The sequence below is a fragment of the Pagrus major genome, chromosome 7, assembly GCF_040436345.1.
Source record: "Pagrus major chromosome 7, Pma_NU_1.0".
NCBI classification, from domain to species: Eukaryota; Metazoa; Chordata; class Actinopteri; order Spariformes; family Sparidae; genus Pagrus; species Pagrus major.
The window spans coordinates 17,015,715-17,029,776 of record NC_133221.1 but is presented as its reverse complement, the minus strand read 5'-3'; the positions used below and the strand labels follow the sequence as shown (position 1 = coordinate 17,029,776).

Below are 14,062 nucleotides of genomic sequence, written 5' to 3'. Positions count from 1 at the left end.
TTCAGAGCAGTCTTTTTGTACAGTTTATTACAACATGAATCATTATATAAAATGAATAAAAACTATAATTTTGCAAATATCACATCACTTGTGTTCTTGATCAGTCTTTTAGATTATTTTACTGTGTGCCTATTAAATAAAGCCCTTTAAATACCAGCTTGGAAACATTCTTTCATTTGTTTCACTCGTTCATTTTTATCACTCTGTGGAAAAGCTGGTTGTTTTGGCCCTTTTACTGACGCTGCTGTGAACGGCGGAACTGAGATGGAGGCATGTGAACACACTCGCGCGCGATTTGGTCGGAGGTAGATCAGAGATGATGAGAGAAGCGAGAGGTTAACTGTAACATTCTTCCGTTTTCGTTCAGACCTAGTTTACAGGTTAATAGGTTCGCCAAAAAATAAGTATGTAAATTGGTTAAAAGCCTTTAGAAAGGGTAGTAAGCCTTTAAAATTGTCCTTCGATGAGAGGTGCACTGATGCACTTTATCGTAACAAACTAAACTAAACTCCATGAACTGATACCATGATGAACAGCTAGGTAAGCACATTTCCGGATTTTCTAAATTTTATCCAGACTTCAGACTAATAATGTTTAAAGGTGTAAAATGTGAGAACTGGCCACCCGTCAAACTCAAATAGAGGGCAGCTTATAATCTATAACAGTTATCTGCTGGTAACTACAGCTGCAGCTAGTTAGTTAGCTCAGGTAGCTGTGCAGTTAGCAGTTCCATTCATCAAGTAAAGGCACATATATGATATGAATGTTATGAAGAAAGGTGAATTTTATGTGAAACTTGATTATCAGGGATACATATATACATATTGGTGTTTGGACTGCATCAGATTCATATGGCATAATGTGAAAAACTCCATCATTCTGATAATTTGTAATTAATGTTGTAAACTTAAATTCTTACGCATTGCACCTTTAAATATGTACACATGAACAAAAGACTTTCAGAAGATATCCACATATCTATTTTGTTTCATCTACCAGCCATTTTGGCTTCCGTATACATTGATGATATTGTGTTTTTTACATAAATATAATAAACACAGAATGCATAAAAGAAATCAGTTGTGTATTAGCAGACTATCCTATTGGCTATGACTACTCGCTCCTGGTCTAATTTTAAATGTCCTGGTATGATTTTAAATATAATCCTTGCCTTTTTCGGGTGCTACGCTCAACGCAACGCGCGAGGTCCGTGAACCATCTTGACTGCGCAGTGTGTCTTTGGCAGCGGGCGGGCTCTAGTGATCGTAGGCTGGCAGCCGGAGTCGGGCGGGCCGGCGCAGAGAGCAGCGTGGTCGATCCTGTGAGTGACTGACACCCGCCGGGGAAAAAAAGTTACTCTGACTTCGAGGACACACTGCCAACATGTCTGGAGATGACGAGACGCAGGAGCAGACCATCGCCGACGACTTGGTGGTCACCAAGTATAAGATGGGGGCCGAGATTGCCAATCGTAAGTGAAAAGCAGCGTTAACGTGCCGTTTTGACTCAACAGTCCACAAGTATCTGGATCCGTCTTGTGTTAGCTAGCTGTGTCAGCTAGTCATACCAGGCAGCAGCTGTGCCATGTGCCGCAGCAGTGCCAGCAGGCGCTGGATTATATTAAAAGGAAGGCCCGTGTTTAATATGAAGGAACCGTAAAGCGCGTATATTGAGGCAGAGCTCTTCTATATGGTAGCTCTTATTTGTTTAACGTCACGTTGCTGTCACATTAGCCTGCTGAGCTAGGTGGCTAACAGGGCTGAGCTACATTACTAGCAAGCGTTAGCTAGCTGTAAGTGCTAACGTAAGAGATAACAATGACAAGTGCAAAATTGAATGACAATAAGAGGCTGTTTCAAAAAGTAGATAGCCAGCAGTTGTATATACACACATGCAGCTATTTTCAGTCCATATAGTTGTTATGTAAGAGACTTGGCTGAGGACCGGTTGTGTTAGATGGTGTCATTTAAAGTCATAATGAGCAGAAGCTAGTGAACACGCCAAGTACTCTGCTACATTAAACCACGTCAAACATGAACTATTTATTATACTCTGCAGATCTCAACATAGTCAGAAACAAGTCACCAACGTGAGTCGTACATTTTTACAAGCTGTGGTTGTAGGAAACATATCATGCATTGTCATTTTCAAGGCCACATGCACACATTGTTGGGAGATGTTTTAATAGAAAGGCATGCATATAATCTACATCTAACAAACCTGAAAGTATCACACGTCCATGTTTGCACTTTCAGTACAGGAACATTTGAGAATTTCTGCATTTTAGACACAAATGAACCATCTGTAACTTGATATAACTCGGGGAAGGCTTGCTAAGCATGGACACACTTTTTCATCGGTGCCCACACTCACACACAGAGGTTACACTCACTCAGTTGACCAGTTTAACCTCAGCCTTTATGTTTGGCCATTGTCCAGTTTGGACTTTGAACAGCTGACCTTCCCACCGTGTAATATTTAAAAATGTATAGTAAAACCATTTAAACATAAAAGAAGTGACACTGACAGTTTGAACAAAACTCATCTCAGATAGTGTATTAGTGGTGTAAGGGAATCTGGAGCCGACAACACTCTTGTGTCCTTGTGATTTTGTTATGTAGCTTATCACAGCTGACCTACTTATCCCTAGTTAAGACACCTAATTTACCAGCAGAATTATGCTGTTTTAAGCTGATATACAGCTGTTGGATAATCTGTGAAATGTTTTTATCTTCAAGCAAACGTAACATCAGCTTAGTCAAAATAAAACGAGTTGTTCACATGTCCTTAATTGAGCCTTGAACAGTGGGTTAGAGTTGTTACTCATGTTGATATTTACAAATCCATCCATCTACAGTGATGGAAGTGTGGCACCTGTTAATTTAGAGCAGAATTCATCAGAGAAAAGTACAAACTATAACTACTGAAAGACTATTAATTAGGTCAGTAAACAGATAATTAATAGACAACTATTGGACTATTATTTTTTTCCACGATTTTCTGGCATTTTATGAAACAAACAATTAATCAACTGACCAAGAAAATGATCAACAGAATAGTCGATAATGGAATTAATAGTTAGTTGTACCCCCCCCAAAAAAAGAAAGTATACTATAGACACTGTGTTAAGATACAACATACCATTTTAACTACATCATGGCTCTTTGTGTCTCTTGTCCTGCAGAGGCCTTGAAGACGATAGTCGGGGCTGCTATGGCTGGAGTCTCCGTGCTCAGTCTGTGTGAAAAGGGAGATGCCTTCATCACGGTAGAAACTGGGAAAATCTTCAAGAAGGAAAAGGACATGAAGAAAGGTAAGGTCTTTGTCCCATTTCATTATGCCTTGGCCACACAACATGACTGTTAAAGCTGTCAGATCGCTGTGCTTTTCACACTACATGACTGATCAGTGCGAGGAGATCACCCACTACAAGATCCCTCACAGGAGACAGGACGCGGTCCAAACACACAAATAAATGCATGATAAGACTTGGTTGCGTGGTTGATAGCAGAGGAGAGAGGGAGTGGCCCCTCTGCAACTCAACCAGATTTTTAGCCTGCTAGCTATCCAGCAGATGTTGGCGACACGCTGGTAAGCTGTCCCCGACCTCCTGGATCATGCATTAGAACAGTTCACAGATACCTTTAGTTGTTTACAGTAGCGTGCGTCAATCTGCTTCTTATCTGTGCATTTTGTCGGCAAACTCCAAAAACTATCAGCAAGTGGAAGATCTGGGCTAAAATCCTGTAGTGTGAACTTGGCATGAGTCACCATCATGTCTCAGTGACTCAGCACCCCCTCATTCACTCTCTTTCTTTCACAGGTATCGCTTTTCCTACTTGTGTGTCAGTTAACAACTGTGTATGCCATCACTCTCCTCTGAAGAGTGACCCTGATGTCATACTGAAGGATGGAGACCTTGTCAAAATGTAAGCAGCCGAATTTATACCTGCCCTGTGTACTAGTTGAACTGGTTTATATTTTATATTCATGTCATATTTTCTTTACCTCATGCTTTTCTGTTCTGTTCTGTTTGCAGTGATCTGGGTGTGCACGTTGATGGCTTCATCTCAAATGTGGCTCACAGCTTCGTTGTTGGAGTGACCAAGGTGTGTTATACCTGCACGGTAGCTGACAGCTAGTCATACTCTGTTATTTGACCTCTTGTGAACTTTAACTTTTCTTCCTGTGTGACTTCAGGACAACCCACTGACAGGAAGGAAGGCTGATGTTATCAAAGCAGCTCACCTCTGTGCTGAGGCTGCTCTGCGTCTTGTTAAGCCTGGGAACCAGGTAAAACTCAGCCACTGTGACCTGATTGGACCAGCGTCATCACTGTCTTCACTGTCACATCTAACAAACATCATTATGTCTCTTGCATCAGAACACACAGGTCACAGAAGCCTGGAACAAGATTGCAAAGTCATTCAAGTGCACTCCTATTGAGGGTGAGTGTGAACATTTGGTAACTTCAAGCTGTGACATTTATCAATCATGATTTGACAGCTTGACTCAGTTTATTCCTGTGATGTGTACAGGCATGCTGTCCCATCAGCTCAAACAACATGTGATTGATGGAGAGAAAACTATCATCCAAAACCCAACGGACCAGCAAAAGTGAGTTCACTCAGCAAGTGTGTCTCGTCACTGACCTGATAAGTGTTTCGACCTGTGAATGACTGCGTCCCTTTGTCTCTGCAGAAAGGACCATGAGAAGGCTGAATTTGAGGTGCATGAGGTATATGCAGTGGATGTGCTTGTCAGCACTGGAGAGGGGAAGGTGAGAGTTTGTATTTGATTTTTCCAGTTTGATTTTGAAAATTTTGTGAAGGCAAATGATTTACGATGTACGCTTTCTTTTGCAATTCAGGCAAAGGATGGAGGTCAGAGGACCACCGTTTACAAACGAGACCCCAACAAGGTGTACGGCTTAAAGATGAAGACATCTCGGACGTTCTTCAGTGAGATGGAGAGACGTTTCGACACAATGCCTTTCACTCTGAGGTAGCATCTTTTAACTTCACATCGAAAGTTTTGCCTTTTTTTGTTGTCATTTTCATTTTTCAGACGCTCATCTTCTTTGTTTGTCTACTCAGGGCGTTTGAAGAGGAAGGCAAGGCCAGGTTGGGCGTGGTGGAGTGTGCCAAACATGAGCTGCTGCAGCCATTCAACGTGCTGCATGAGAAAGAAGGTGAGTGGAACAACAAGGGATTTGGTGACCATGAAAGTTCTTCACATGTACTTGCAGCCCCATGCTTCGGTCCTCTTATCTTCTCACAATCAAACACTGAACATGAGGGTTATCATCCATCACACAAAGTGCATAAAATTAAGGTTTGAGTTTTGTCATTTACAGATCACATAGCCATGACTATTACCCTTTTACCCCATTGGGAAAAAATGTAATCAAGTATAGGGATCTCCTCAAACAGAAATGATTTTTTTCTGGTCAACTCAGACCGTGTTCGGACTGGCAATAGCACTGTGTCAGAAACGCGCAGCCTCCTTGTTTTTTAAATTAAGTTCCTGCAATGTCATCCAGGACCTCACTGTGCTGGCTAGTCAAATGCATCCAAATGCCCTTATTGATTCCTTACTTTATAAAGTGAACCCCATAAAATTAATGTTGCTGGAAAATTCTGTGGTACTACAAATTCTGGCGCAGTTTTAAATGTCTAATACAGAGCTGCACCAATTTATCGGCCGGTTTTCAGCATGATCTACCACAACCAGTGACCGTTTGATCAGGGTCCATGTGCCAGTCAAATTTGATCTGAGAGAAGGAAGTAGGAAATGTGCACTCAGTTTATTTTGGCTCAGTGTGAGAGTCTTTACTGCGTTTTGCTCCAGCATTATTGTCCTTCTGCAAAACAGTTACAGAAAAATAAGTATACTGTTTTTTCACAGAGAAGCACTGATCAACCGTGTTAACTGAAATATCTGATGATTGCATACCAACTGGGACTGTTTAATTCAACTTTCACCCTCTTGTTCTTGCAGGTGAAGTTGTTGCCCAATTCAAGTTCACCGTGCTGCTCATGGCCAATGGACCTCTGCGAATCACAAACAGCCTCTTTGAGCCAGAACTCTACAAGTCCGAGCATGAAGTGGACGACCCAGAGCTCAAGGTAAAATCTGTTTGATGGATGGGATAGTACATCCTCTTCCCGAGAGGAAAGTACCAGACTAATAGGACCGTTACAGCATGCAGTAAGCTGACTTAGCATCCCCAAAGCCATTATCTGTTGATGTATTGTGTGCTGCACGTCCTGAGGTTAAAAGTCATTTTTGTGTTGTTGGTTTTTTTTCCATTATAAAGGCTCTGCTGCAGAGCTCAGCCAGCCGTAAGACCCAGAAGAAGAAGAAAAAGAAGGTGAGTTATGGAGCAGTGTGTTTTATTAAAAAAAAAAATCCAGTCGCCAAATGTTTCCTCTAATTCCAATCTTTTTCTTTCAAGGCCTCAAAGACTGTTGAGAGCGCAACAGGACAGGCAATGGAGACTGAAGCTGCAGAATAGATTTCTCTCGACAAGACATCTGATGACCCAAAGAACAGACGTCACAAATCCTTCTGTCCCAGCTGTCCGAGGCACTTGCGGTCATAGCCGCTGTGAATACCTCTGAATCTAACTGATGTCAGTCTGGGATGATGCTGCTCCTAAATTCTGTCACTCCACCTAAAACACACACACATGTTCGTCCCTAGTAAATCTCATTGTCCTTGAGACAGCCTTCTTCTCTTAGTGGACCCAATTCTGCTACATGAGAGGATATTTTGTGCAAGGGCATTAACTCACTGGAACATTTAACCATTCGACTGACCTTGAGCCTTCGTCCCTTTCTCCACGATAACTGTAGTGAAAGATAAGGAAAATAAAATGAGTTTGACAGAGCGGCCGAGGATGATGAATGCACAGTACTGTGTCAGTGTAATTGTGTGGCATTCTGATAACTTCCTTGAGGTCATAAACCTATAGCCATGCCTTTTTGAAACAAGTGTTAACTTGTCGTGGGCACACAAGTTATAAGCATGACATCATTAGTCTTCATTACTGTTGAATTCAGCATAATTACTGCATTTATACTGCTCTGTCTTAGGTCCGTCTACTAGTACATTGTGTATACTTCTAGGCATCTACTGTAGGTCACTCAGCTAACAATTTCTAAAACTGATGTTGTAAGACCTACCGGTTGAGTTATTTAACTAGTAAAAAAAAAAACATACTTCCTTTTTCTCAGTTGTGGATGGTCTTAACTCCTGCCAAGGGTTCAGCATTCAGTCTTCTGGTGCCACCACTGAGTCTGACAGTCTGTGTTTACATAAGAAGTCCATACCTGTTAGATATATGGATGCTTTTGTAAAACAAATCCCAGTTTCAGAGACTATTTTTGGAAACATTAAAAAGCCACCTGACATCACTTGTGTTGAGTTTTTTGGACTGTGTGTATTCAGCTTTGTCCTGATGAGTGAAAATGTGTGTTTTTTCATGATTTCATGATCCCAATTTATTTTACTGTCATTGCACCACATTTATCAAAAGCCAGATCAGGTACTTGTGAGAGAAACACAACTAGCAACAGGTTCAACAAACATAGAATTGCTTGTTACAGAGAGGGCTGAAGCCTGGATTTTAGGGGTTGTCGCCCCTTATCACCCTTAGAAAAAGTTTATTTTGAGTCTACGTAATTTATTTTTTCAGGTAACATGTAATTGTTATTTTCCAACATGAAGGTCTACATACATTTTCAAAGCCTTCAGTGCTGCTGCAAAGATAATTTGGAGGAAAATGCTGAAGCAAAATATTTCTTGCAGTAATTTTGTAAAAGGTCTGAAAATACTGCAAATTAGCTATCTGAATACCCACAATGCATATGCTTTTTAAATTGCCCTAGGTTAAAAATCTGAACTCACCTACATCCACTGAAAACAGTTCAGTGTTCAGTTTTACTATTATTCATACACATTACTGATGCAAATAATCTCTCAGAATTGTTTAATAATTTACTCCATTTGTTAAAACTAGTCAATCTGTTTGAGGGTGATGACTGGTTCTAATCCCGTGTTTTCTGGGGTTTTTTTCCACTTCAATACTTTATTGACTTTTTTAAGGAAGAAAACAAATCCATACAAAATTCAAGCACAGCATTGCAATCAAAACACAGAAACAGCACCAACAACAAAATATATGTATGCACTTAGTAAAAAAAAAAGCAGGGAAAGAGAGGAAAAGAAAAGGAAGAAAAATAAATTTAATAATAAAGTAAATCACAGCCCAATAGCGGTCAGGTCAGTTCATCATTCGGTATATCATTTTGTATGTCATTGTGTTCCACTTCTCCAAAACGTATCAATGTTTTTTTCTGTTTTAATTCTTGTACTGCTCATTTCTAAAGTTGTATTATCTTAATTTTATATTGCAACTAACTTGGCTTGCACTTGTTGGACACTTAATTCGCCTTATTTCTGAGAATAATGCCTGATTTCAGTGGGGAAAAAAATTACTACGTGTTCTTAATGTTAGCTGAGGTCCTGGTCACAAGATGTAAAGAGACAATATGTGACAAAATGTATTAAATAATTAAGTATCACCAATCACAGGTATACATTTTATGTGGTAAAATTCTGTACTTGAATATAATCATCTTATTACAGGACCTGCGACATCTGCTCTTCATGTGCCCAGTAATATACAAATAATGTATAATAGAGAAATGGGCTTTAAAAGCTACAGTAACAGTCTTGTACTTCACCAAGAACTTTCTGTGTTCGGATTACCTTGTAGAAAACTACATTTCCCATGTTTCACAACGGTCCAATCAAATTGACGTACACATACCATATAAATAACACGTCGCCGCATTATGACGTCCTTCGTGGAGACGATTCCTTAGCAGTCGGTACGTGAGTGTAGCTGTTGGTATCAGAATCCAAGTTAATCATGGTCTTTTGAAATAAATCCAACTAATCTTTCATCTTTTCCCTTCTGCTTTCAGCCTCCCGTATTCGACATGAGGGCTAAGGTTTGTGTTTAATGTCTGTATGATCAAATAATTATAGTTCCCTGTGGTGCTAACATTTGCTAGCTAGCCAGTCGACGGGCTGGCTAGCACAGCACGCGCATTAGCAGTAAACTACAAAATACCGTGTTTTGCCATGTGTAATGTATATTCCAGTTCAGCTGGACACATCCGTGTGTTTTTCACAAATGCATGAATTAAACGTGAAAGTAATTTAACGTTGTTTTTCTCTTTCACAGTGGAGAAAGAAGCGCATGCGCAGGTAAGATTGTATAGCTCGTGTTTTGCCGTCACGATGTAGTATTTATTTTTCTTCTTAAATAGTGCTTATAAATGTTTTGGCTGACTGGTTTTTGTCATAATCGTAAAGGCTGAAGCGCAAAAGGAGAAAGATGAGGCAGAGGTCCAAGTAAGCTGTCCTCTCCGCCATGGCTGTGACGACACGTGTTGCCAACAACCAGACCGGTGAGCTCAGCTGGAGACCCAGGACCCTCCCGGTGTCAAGTCTGAGGCCAGTGGCCCCCCATATCAACCTGAGGCAGCTGAATGATGCTGGAGAGCTGATTCAAGACCTGCTGGATGACAGGCTTTTCCTCTGGGACATTCTGGACTCTTTGTTCTTAATTCCTCGACTTTTGTCATTTGTTTTTTTGTTTATACTTTGATTAAAAGTTTTGGTTTAAAAAAATAATGTGCAGGGTATTTTTTACATGGTGTTTTGCATTCACAGAAAATTTCAGTTTTTATAGTGGGTGTAATGTTTATAAACTCATTGGAAGTGGTGTCTGGCCTCTAACAGGTGGTCTTGAGCTCTTCAAGCAGCCTGAATCAAAACGCTTTAAATCGAACACATTAATGGCTGATTTTCATTTAGCTGCTTTGGTTTCGGGGCCGTGATTCATGTGCATGTTGGGTCAATGCAAAAGACCCGCTTCACGGCAGACATTTTGACTGAGCGCCAGGCAAGCACAGGTGTAAAATCTAACATTGGCTTCATTCCATGTAGTTGAGCTTGCCTCAGGGCTCTGGTATTGTTGATGCTCATTGACCAGACTTCCTTCAATAATTAAGGGTTTGGAGCCATCGTTAACATTATTGGTCAAACTTATGTTCCTGTTTTGACAAGCCAAAATGTCTGCTGTGGAAAAAGACTTTCACAGAGCTATTGTCATTAGGTACACCTGTGCTTTTGTCATGAAAAGGCCATTACAGAACTCCCTAAACCAAGCAACTCTAGTTTATTGGAAGAGAAATGCAGTATTCAAATTCAATACTAGTGGCTTTACCTTAGTGTAGAAATACTCAATTACATGAAAATTACCCACATTAAAATTTTAACTTGGATAAAACTGGTAAGTATTCTCAATATGGAGAATGTAGGACAGTCCCTTTCTCAATGCATGTGAGCCTTATTACTGTTGTGTAAACTTAATGTTGTGGAAGTGGAGATAATTTGAAGTACTTTATACAGTTTCTTGAATTTACTCTGCAACATTGTATTTTTTAAGCTTTTTATGCAAAATGTTAATCTGCGAACAAAGTAAACTAAAGCACTTTTAGTGGAGTCAAAGTACTTTTACAATAATACATTAATACTTGAGTAGTATAGAGTATAATGTCAGAAATGTAAATATTCAAGTTTAAGTACAAAAAGTTGGCAACATTTTGAATCTGACTGACTTGCACACTCGTCTGTGACAGATAGTTGTAGGCAAACTTACCTGTAAAAAACATTCACATTCAACCCACATCCCATGACTTCAGAGGGGGTGTGAACGCTGTAACCTTTGCACAGAGCTCGCTCACAACAAACAACTCACTAATATATCTTGTTTTTACCCTTCAAGACAGCTCAATAATTCATGATGTCCTTAGCCAAGGTGATTATAATCAGGCTGTTGCTGGAAAACACTATTAAAGAGGAGAGCGTCCTTTTCTACAACTTCATTCTCTGCAGTTACACCCCAGTCTAAAACTAAGAGAATTCTGATACTGGTGTTATATTTAATACATTACAACACAAAAATACTTCCTTTTTCAAGGCAGAAGAGTTATGGCACAATAAAATATAGTGTAATCTACTTTACAGTATATTTTCTAAATAGGGGACAAAAATCGGCCCCATAACTGCGTCCCAAAGGACACATTTCACCTGAACCTGAAGTGGTCATTATCTGGATTTGGAAGACACACAGAGAAATGTGTCTGATGCGTCAGTGCACAGTAACATCATCTTGAACTATGGTCTCTTTGTTTCCTGAGCTTCCCTGATGCTGTTGAATTAAGTGTTATCTGGCGGAGCTTCAGATTTCCACTCTTAGCAGTGACCTTATCTAACTGGAGGGTGTAGTCCAGGCAAAATAACCGATGCAGCTTAAAGGGCACCGACCAAATATGCCTACTCTGTGTTGGCCAGTGAAAGCAGCATGAACTTTCAGGATACTGAACATTTAAAGAAGATAAAATAGACAGGGTGGAAAGGTCGGGGACTCTTAACCGACTTGGTATTATTGAAAAAACATATCCAACAGATGACTAAACTTTGTCTTGCTTTTCAAAGCTTAACTTTCTATGTTGCTCCTGCACCTCAAAGGTAACTGAGGAACATCCAAATAAACTCATTCTGCTGAGTTTGCTATTGCAGCCACTTAAAATGTTCAGTAGATGACGTTGTTTATGCTCTTTGCATTACAGTAATGCTGAATATTCTGTGCAGTTATCACCATTATGAACACCAGTATCATAAAAAATTAATACACATTATTATATTATAAAACTACAAGAGTCTAGTTAGCAGTTTCTGTTTTAAGTACAAATTGAGCTACTTTTAATTTACATGACTCTTTTCATGCCACTTCCTACTTCTATGCCAATAAAATAGTATTGTGACAGCATTTCTTGCTATTTTCTGAATTTTTACAAACTAAACAATCTAACAATCTTAGACTAATTACAAAAATAACCAGCAGGTTAATCCATAATGAAATAATCATTGGTTGCAGTCCTGTAAAAAAAAATACTACAAAATTAGCTTCACCTCAACCAATAACACTCCTACATTATTGCATGAGTAATACTATTGTAATGACATAATATGTTATAGTATAACAGTCACAAGGGACAGCTTTCTGTCTTGAGGACTTTTACTTTCATTTTCCTGATTAGACATACTTTAACTTTAACTTTAACTTTAACGAGTATTTGAATGATCTGACTACTTCCTCCACCATTTATCATGTCAGCATTGGAGATGAGCCTGATCATCTTGTGACTGTTACTTCTGCTTCTCCCCAAAGGAGAACAAAACTGCTGATTTCATTAGTCATGCCTGTTTATCATTGCTGATATTAAATCATGTGGTAGTTTATTGAAATATGCTTGTTCCTTACTGTTGAAGTCCTTTCTTAACATGTGAACAAATGTGGGTTATAGTTGCAATGTGTGGCCGAGAGGCATTTCATATTTCTCAGGTCACTGTGACCAGTGAAACCAGTTTTCAATCAATCTCATTAAAGGAATCTCTGGAGTCCTGTTACATCCGGGAGAAAAAGACACCTAAGACAGGACAGAAAGATGATGCTACACGTTTATTTTCTTCCAGGGAAATATCACTATACTTGATAAACACAGTCAGGTGCAAACCACAGAGACAACACATTGTGGTACCAGTTTGGAGGTTTACTGTGTCAACAAAAGAGGCATGTGAGGAGCCGTTCCACATTCTGGCAACTGTGATCTGTGTGACTTCTTATGTTTTAAATGCAAAGTAATTTAATATCAGGTAATGGGATGTTTTAGCTTTCATTATCTGTCCAACACATGTTAAATCTGTATATGGAAATTAAAATTCATAAACTCCCCCTTTAATGGATTAAAGCAAATTAACTGTATATGAAGAATCTCAAGAATCAAGAGAAGATTTCTTTCTGATAACAAAATTCTGATATAATATGATGCCTTGTTTTATTCAAAGATATAAAAAAATACCCAGCCTATGTTCAATATGAAAATACTTAATCTATATTAATGAAAGACAGCAGCTGGAGTAAAAGAAGGGAACAAGCATACATATCAAATACAGCCTACAAATGTAATAGGTTATAAACTGAGCTCTGTCGAGAGAATGGTTAGTGTAGTTTCCAGGATGTGTGGAGGTTGTTTTTATCCACATTCACATCTGTGTCCTACATAAATGTTCGATTCCAAATTCTAGAAATAAACATATTGAATCTCATACCTCACGATGGCATCTCAAAAATCTATATTTTAACCACATAGGCTACATAAGAACATATGTGCATTATTGTTACCATTTCCTGTGACTCTCATGTTGTATGCACTATAACGACCTGTGTTGCTGCTGCCTGACTCACTGCATGTCTGCGTATTGATGTATCTGTGAGAGAAACATCTAACTCTTCACCTCTGTGGGCAAATACAGCTAATTGGCTGCATCCAGGCAACCAGAGAGGGATTTATACCTGGTCTGTTCCGGTTGCTAAGCTCAGGCCTAAACGATGCTGAGGCGCACATGAACGACAGACGACAGACTTTCAGTTCACTGGTGCGTAAAAACGGCGCATCCTGGTGATATCACGAGTGTGCCGCGTGTATCTTGCACGGCAGCTGATCTATAGGTGGCTAGATGGAGCAGTCATACACCTTTCTGTCAGCGGACCTGTTGGCGCTCTCATGCTGTCTAATAGAAGCTGCTGCAGTGAAGAGGAGCGCTTGCGCACACAGCAGGATTTAATCCGGTTGTGTAAAAAGAGATAACGGGTTGAGCGGCTTGTGCACTGTGACAGTGGGCGTAGCGGGTCCATTAGTTGACGTGGTGCTGATGATTTCATTCTGAAAGAAAAACGGGTCTTAAATAAACAGTCAGTCACTTTGTACATCGGCCGCAATTCGCTCCGCCCGAGTCAGCCTGTGCGTGACGCTCCAAGTTAATTCTGGGTTTGTGTTTCTACTGGGTTTCATGTGAAGGAGGGCTTGAAGCAGAGCCCGCCCTCACAGGTCCTGGTCTCTGCCAGCCCTGCTGTGAG

General features: G+C 39.9%; 1 protein-coding gene and 1 long non-coding RNA gene across 3 annotated transcripts; both read left to right on the top strand.

The window, feature by feature from the left end:
- Positions 1-1,258: 1,258 nt before the first annotated feature.
- On the top strand, positions 1,259-7,418 carry pa2g4b (proliferation-associated 2G4, b). Its single transcript, XM_073470586.1, has 13 exons — positions 1,259-1,471; positions 3,185-3,313; positions 3,824-3,929; positions 4,040-4,109; positions 4,201-4,293; positions 4,385-4,448; positions 4,539-4,617; positions 4,702-4,780; positions 4,871-5,004; positions 5,097-5,191; positions 6,001-6,128; positions 6,320-6,373; positions 6,458-7,418. The coding sequence occupies exons 1-13, from the start codon at positions 1,384-1,386 to the stop codon at positions 6,515-6,517; spliced, it is 1,179 nt and encodes a 392-aa protein (XP_073326687.1). The 5' UTR covers positions 1,259-1,383; the 3' UTR covers positions 6,518-7,418.
- A 1,427-nt stretch (positions 7,419-8,845) lies between these two features.
- On the top strand, positions 8,846-9,708 carry LOC140999747 (uncharacterized). Of its 2 annotated transcripts, none has more exons than XR_012179497.1 (4): positions 8,846-8,897; positions 8,994-9,020; positions 9,257-9,279; positions 9,388-9,708. It is a non-coding gene; the product is annotated as an uncharacterized lncRNA (long non-coding RNA). The 2 variants fall into 2 exon arrangements; XR_012179498.1 differs by having other exon boundaries at positions 8,870-8,901.
- Positions 9,709-14,062: the final 4,354 nt, after the last annotated feature.

Excerpts from the sequence above, each read along its gene's own strand:
- pa2g4b (XM_073470586.1), top strand. The coding sequence starts at position 1,384 with ATGTCTGGAGATGACGAGACGCAGGAGCAGACCATCGCCGACGACTTG. Across the intron at positions 4,110-4,200 it reads TCGTTGTTGGAGTGACCAAG|GACAACCCACTGACAGGAAG; the intron begins GTGTGTTATACC and ends GTGTGACTTCAG. Across the intron at positions 4,294-4,384 it reads TTGTTAAGCCTGGGAACCAG|AACACACAGGTCACAGAAGC; the intron begins GTAAAACTCAGC and ends CTCTTGCATCAG.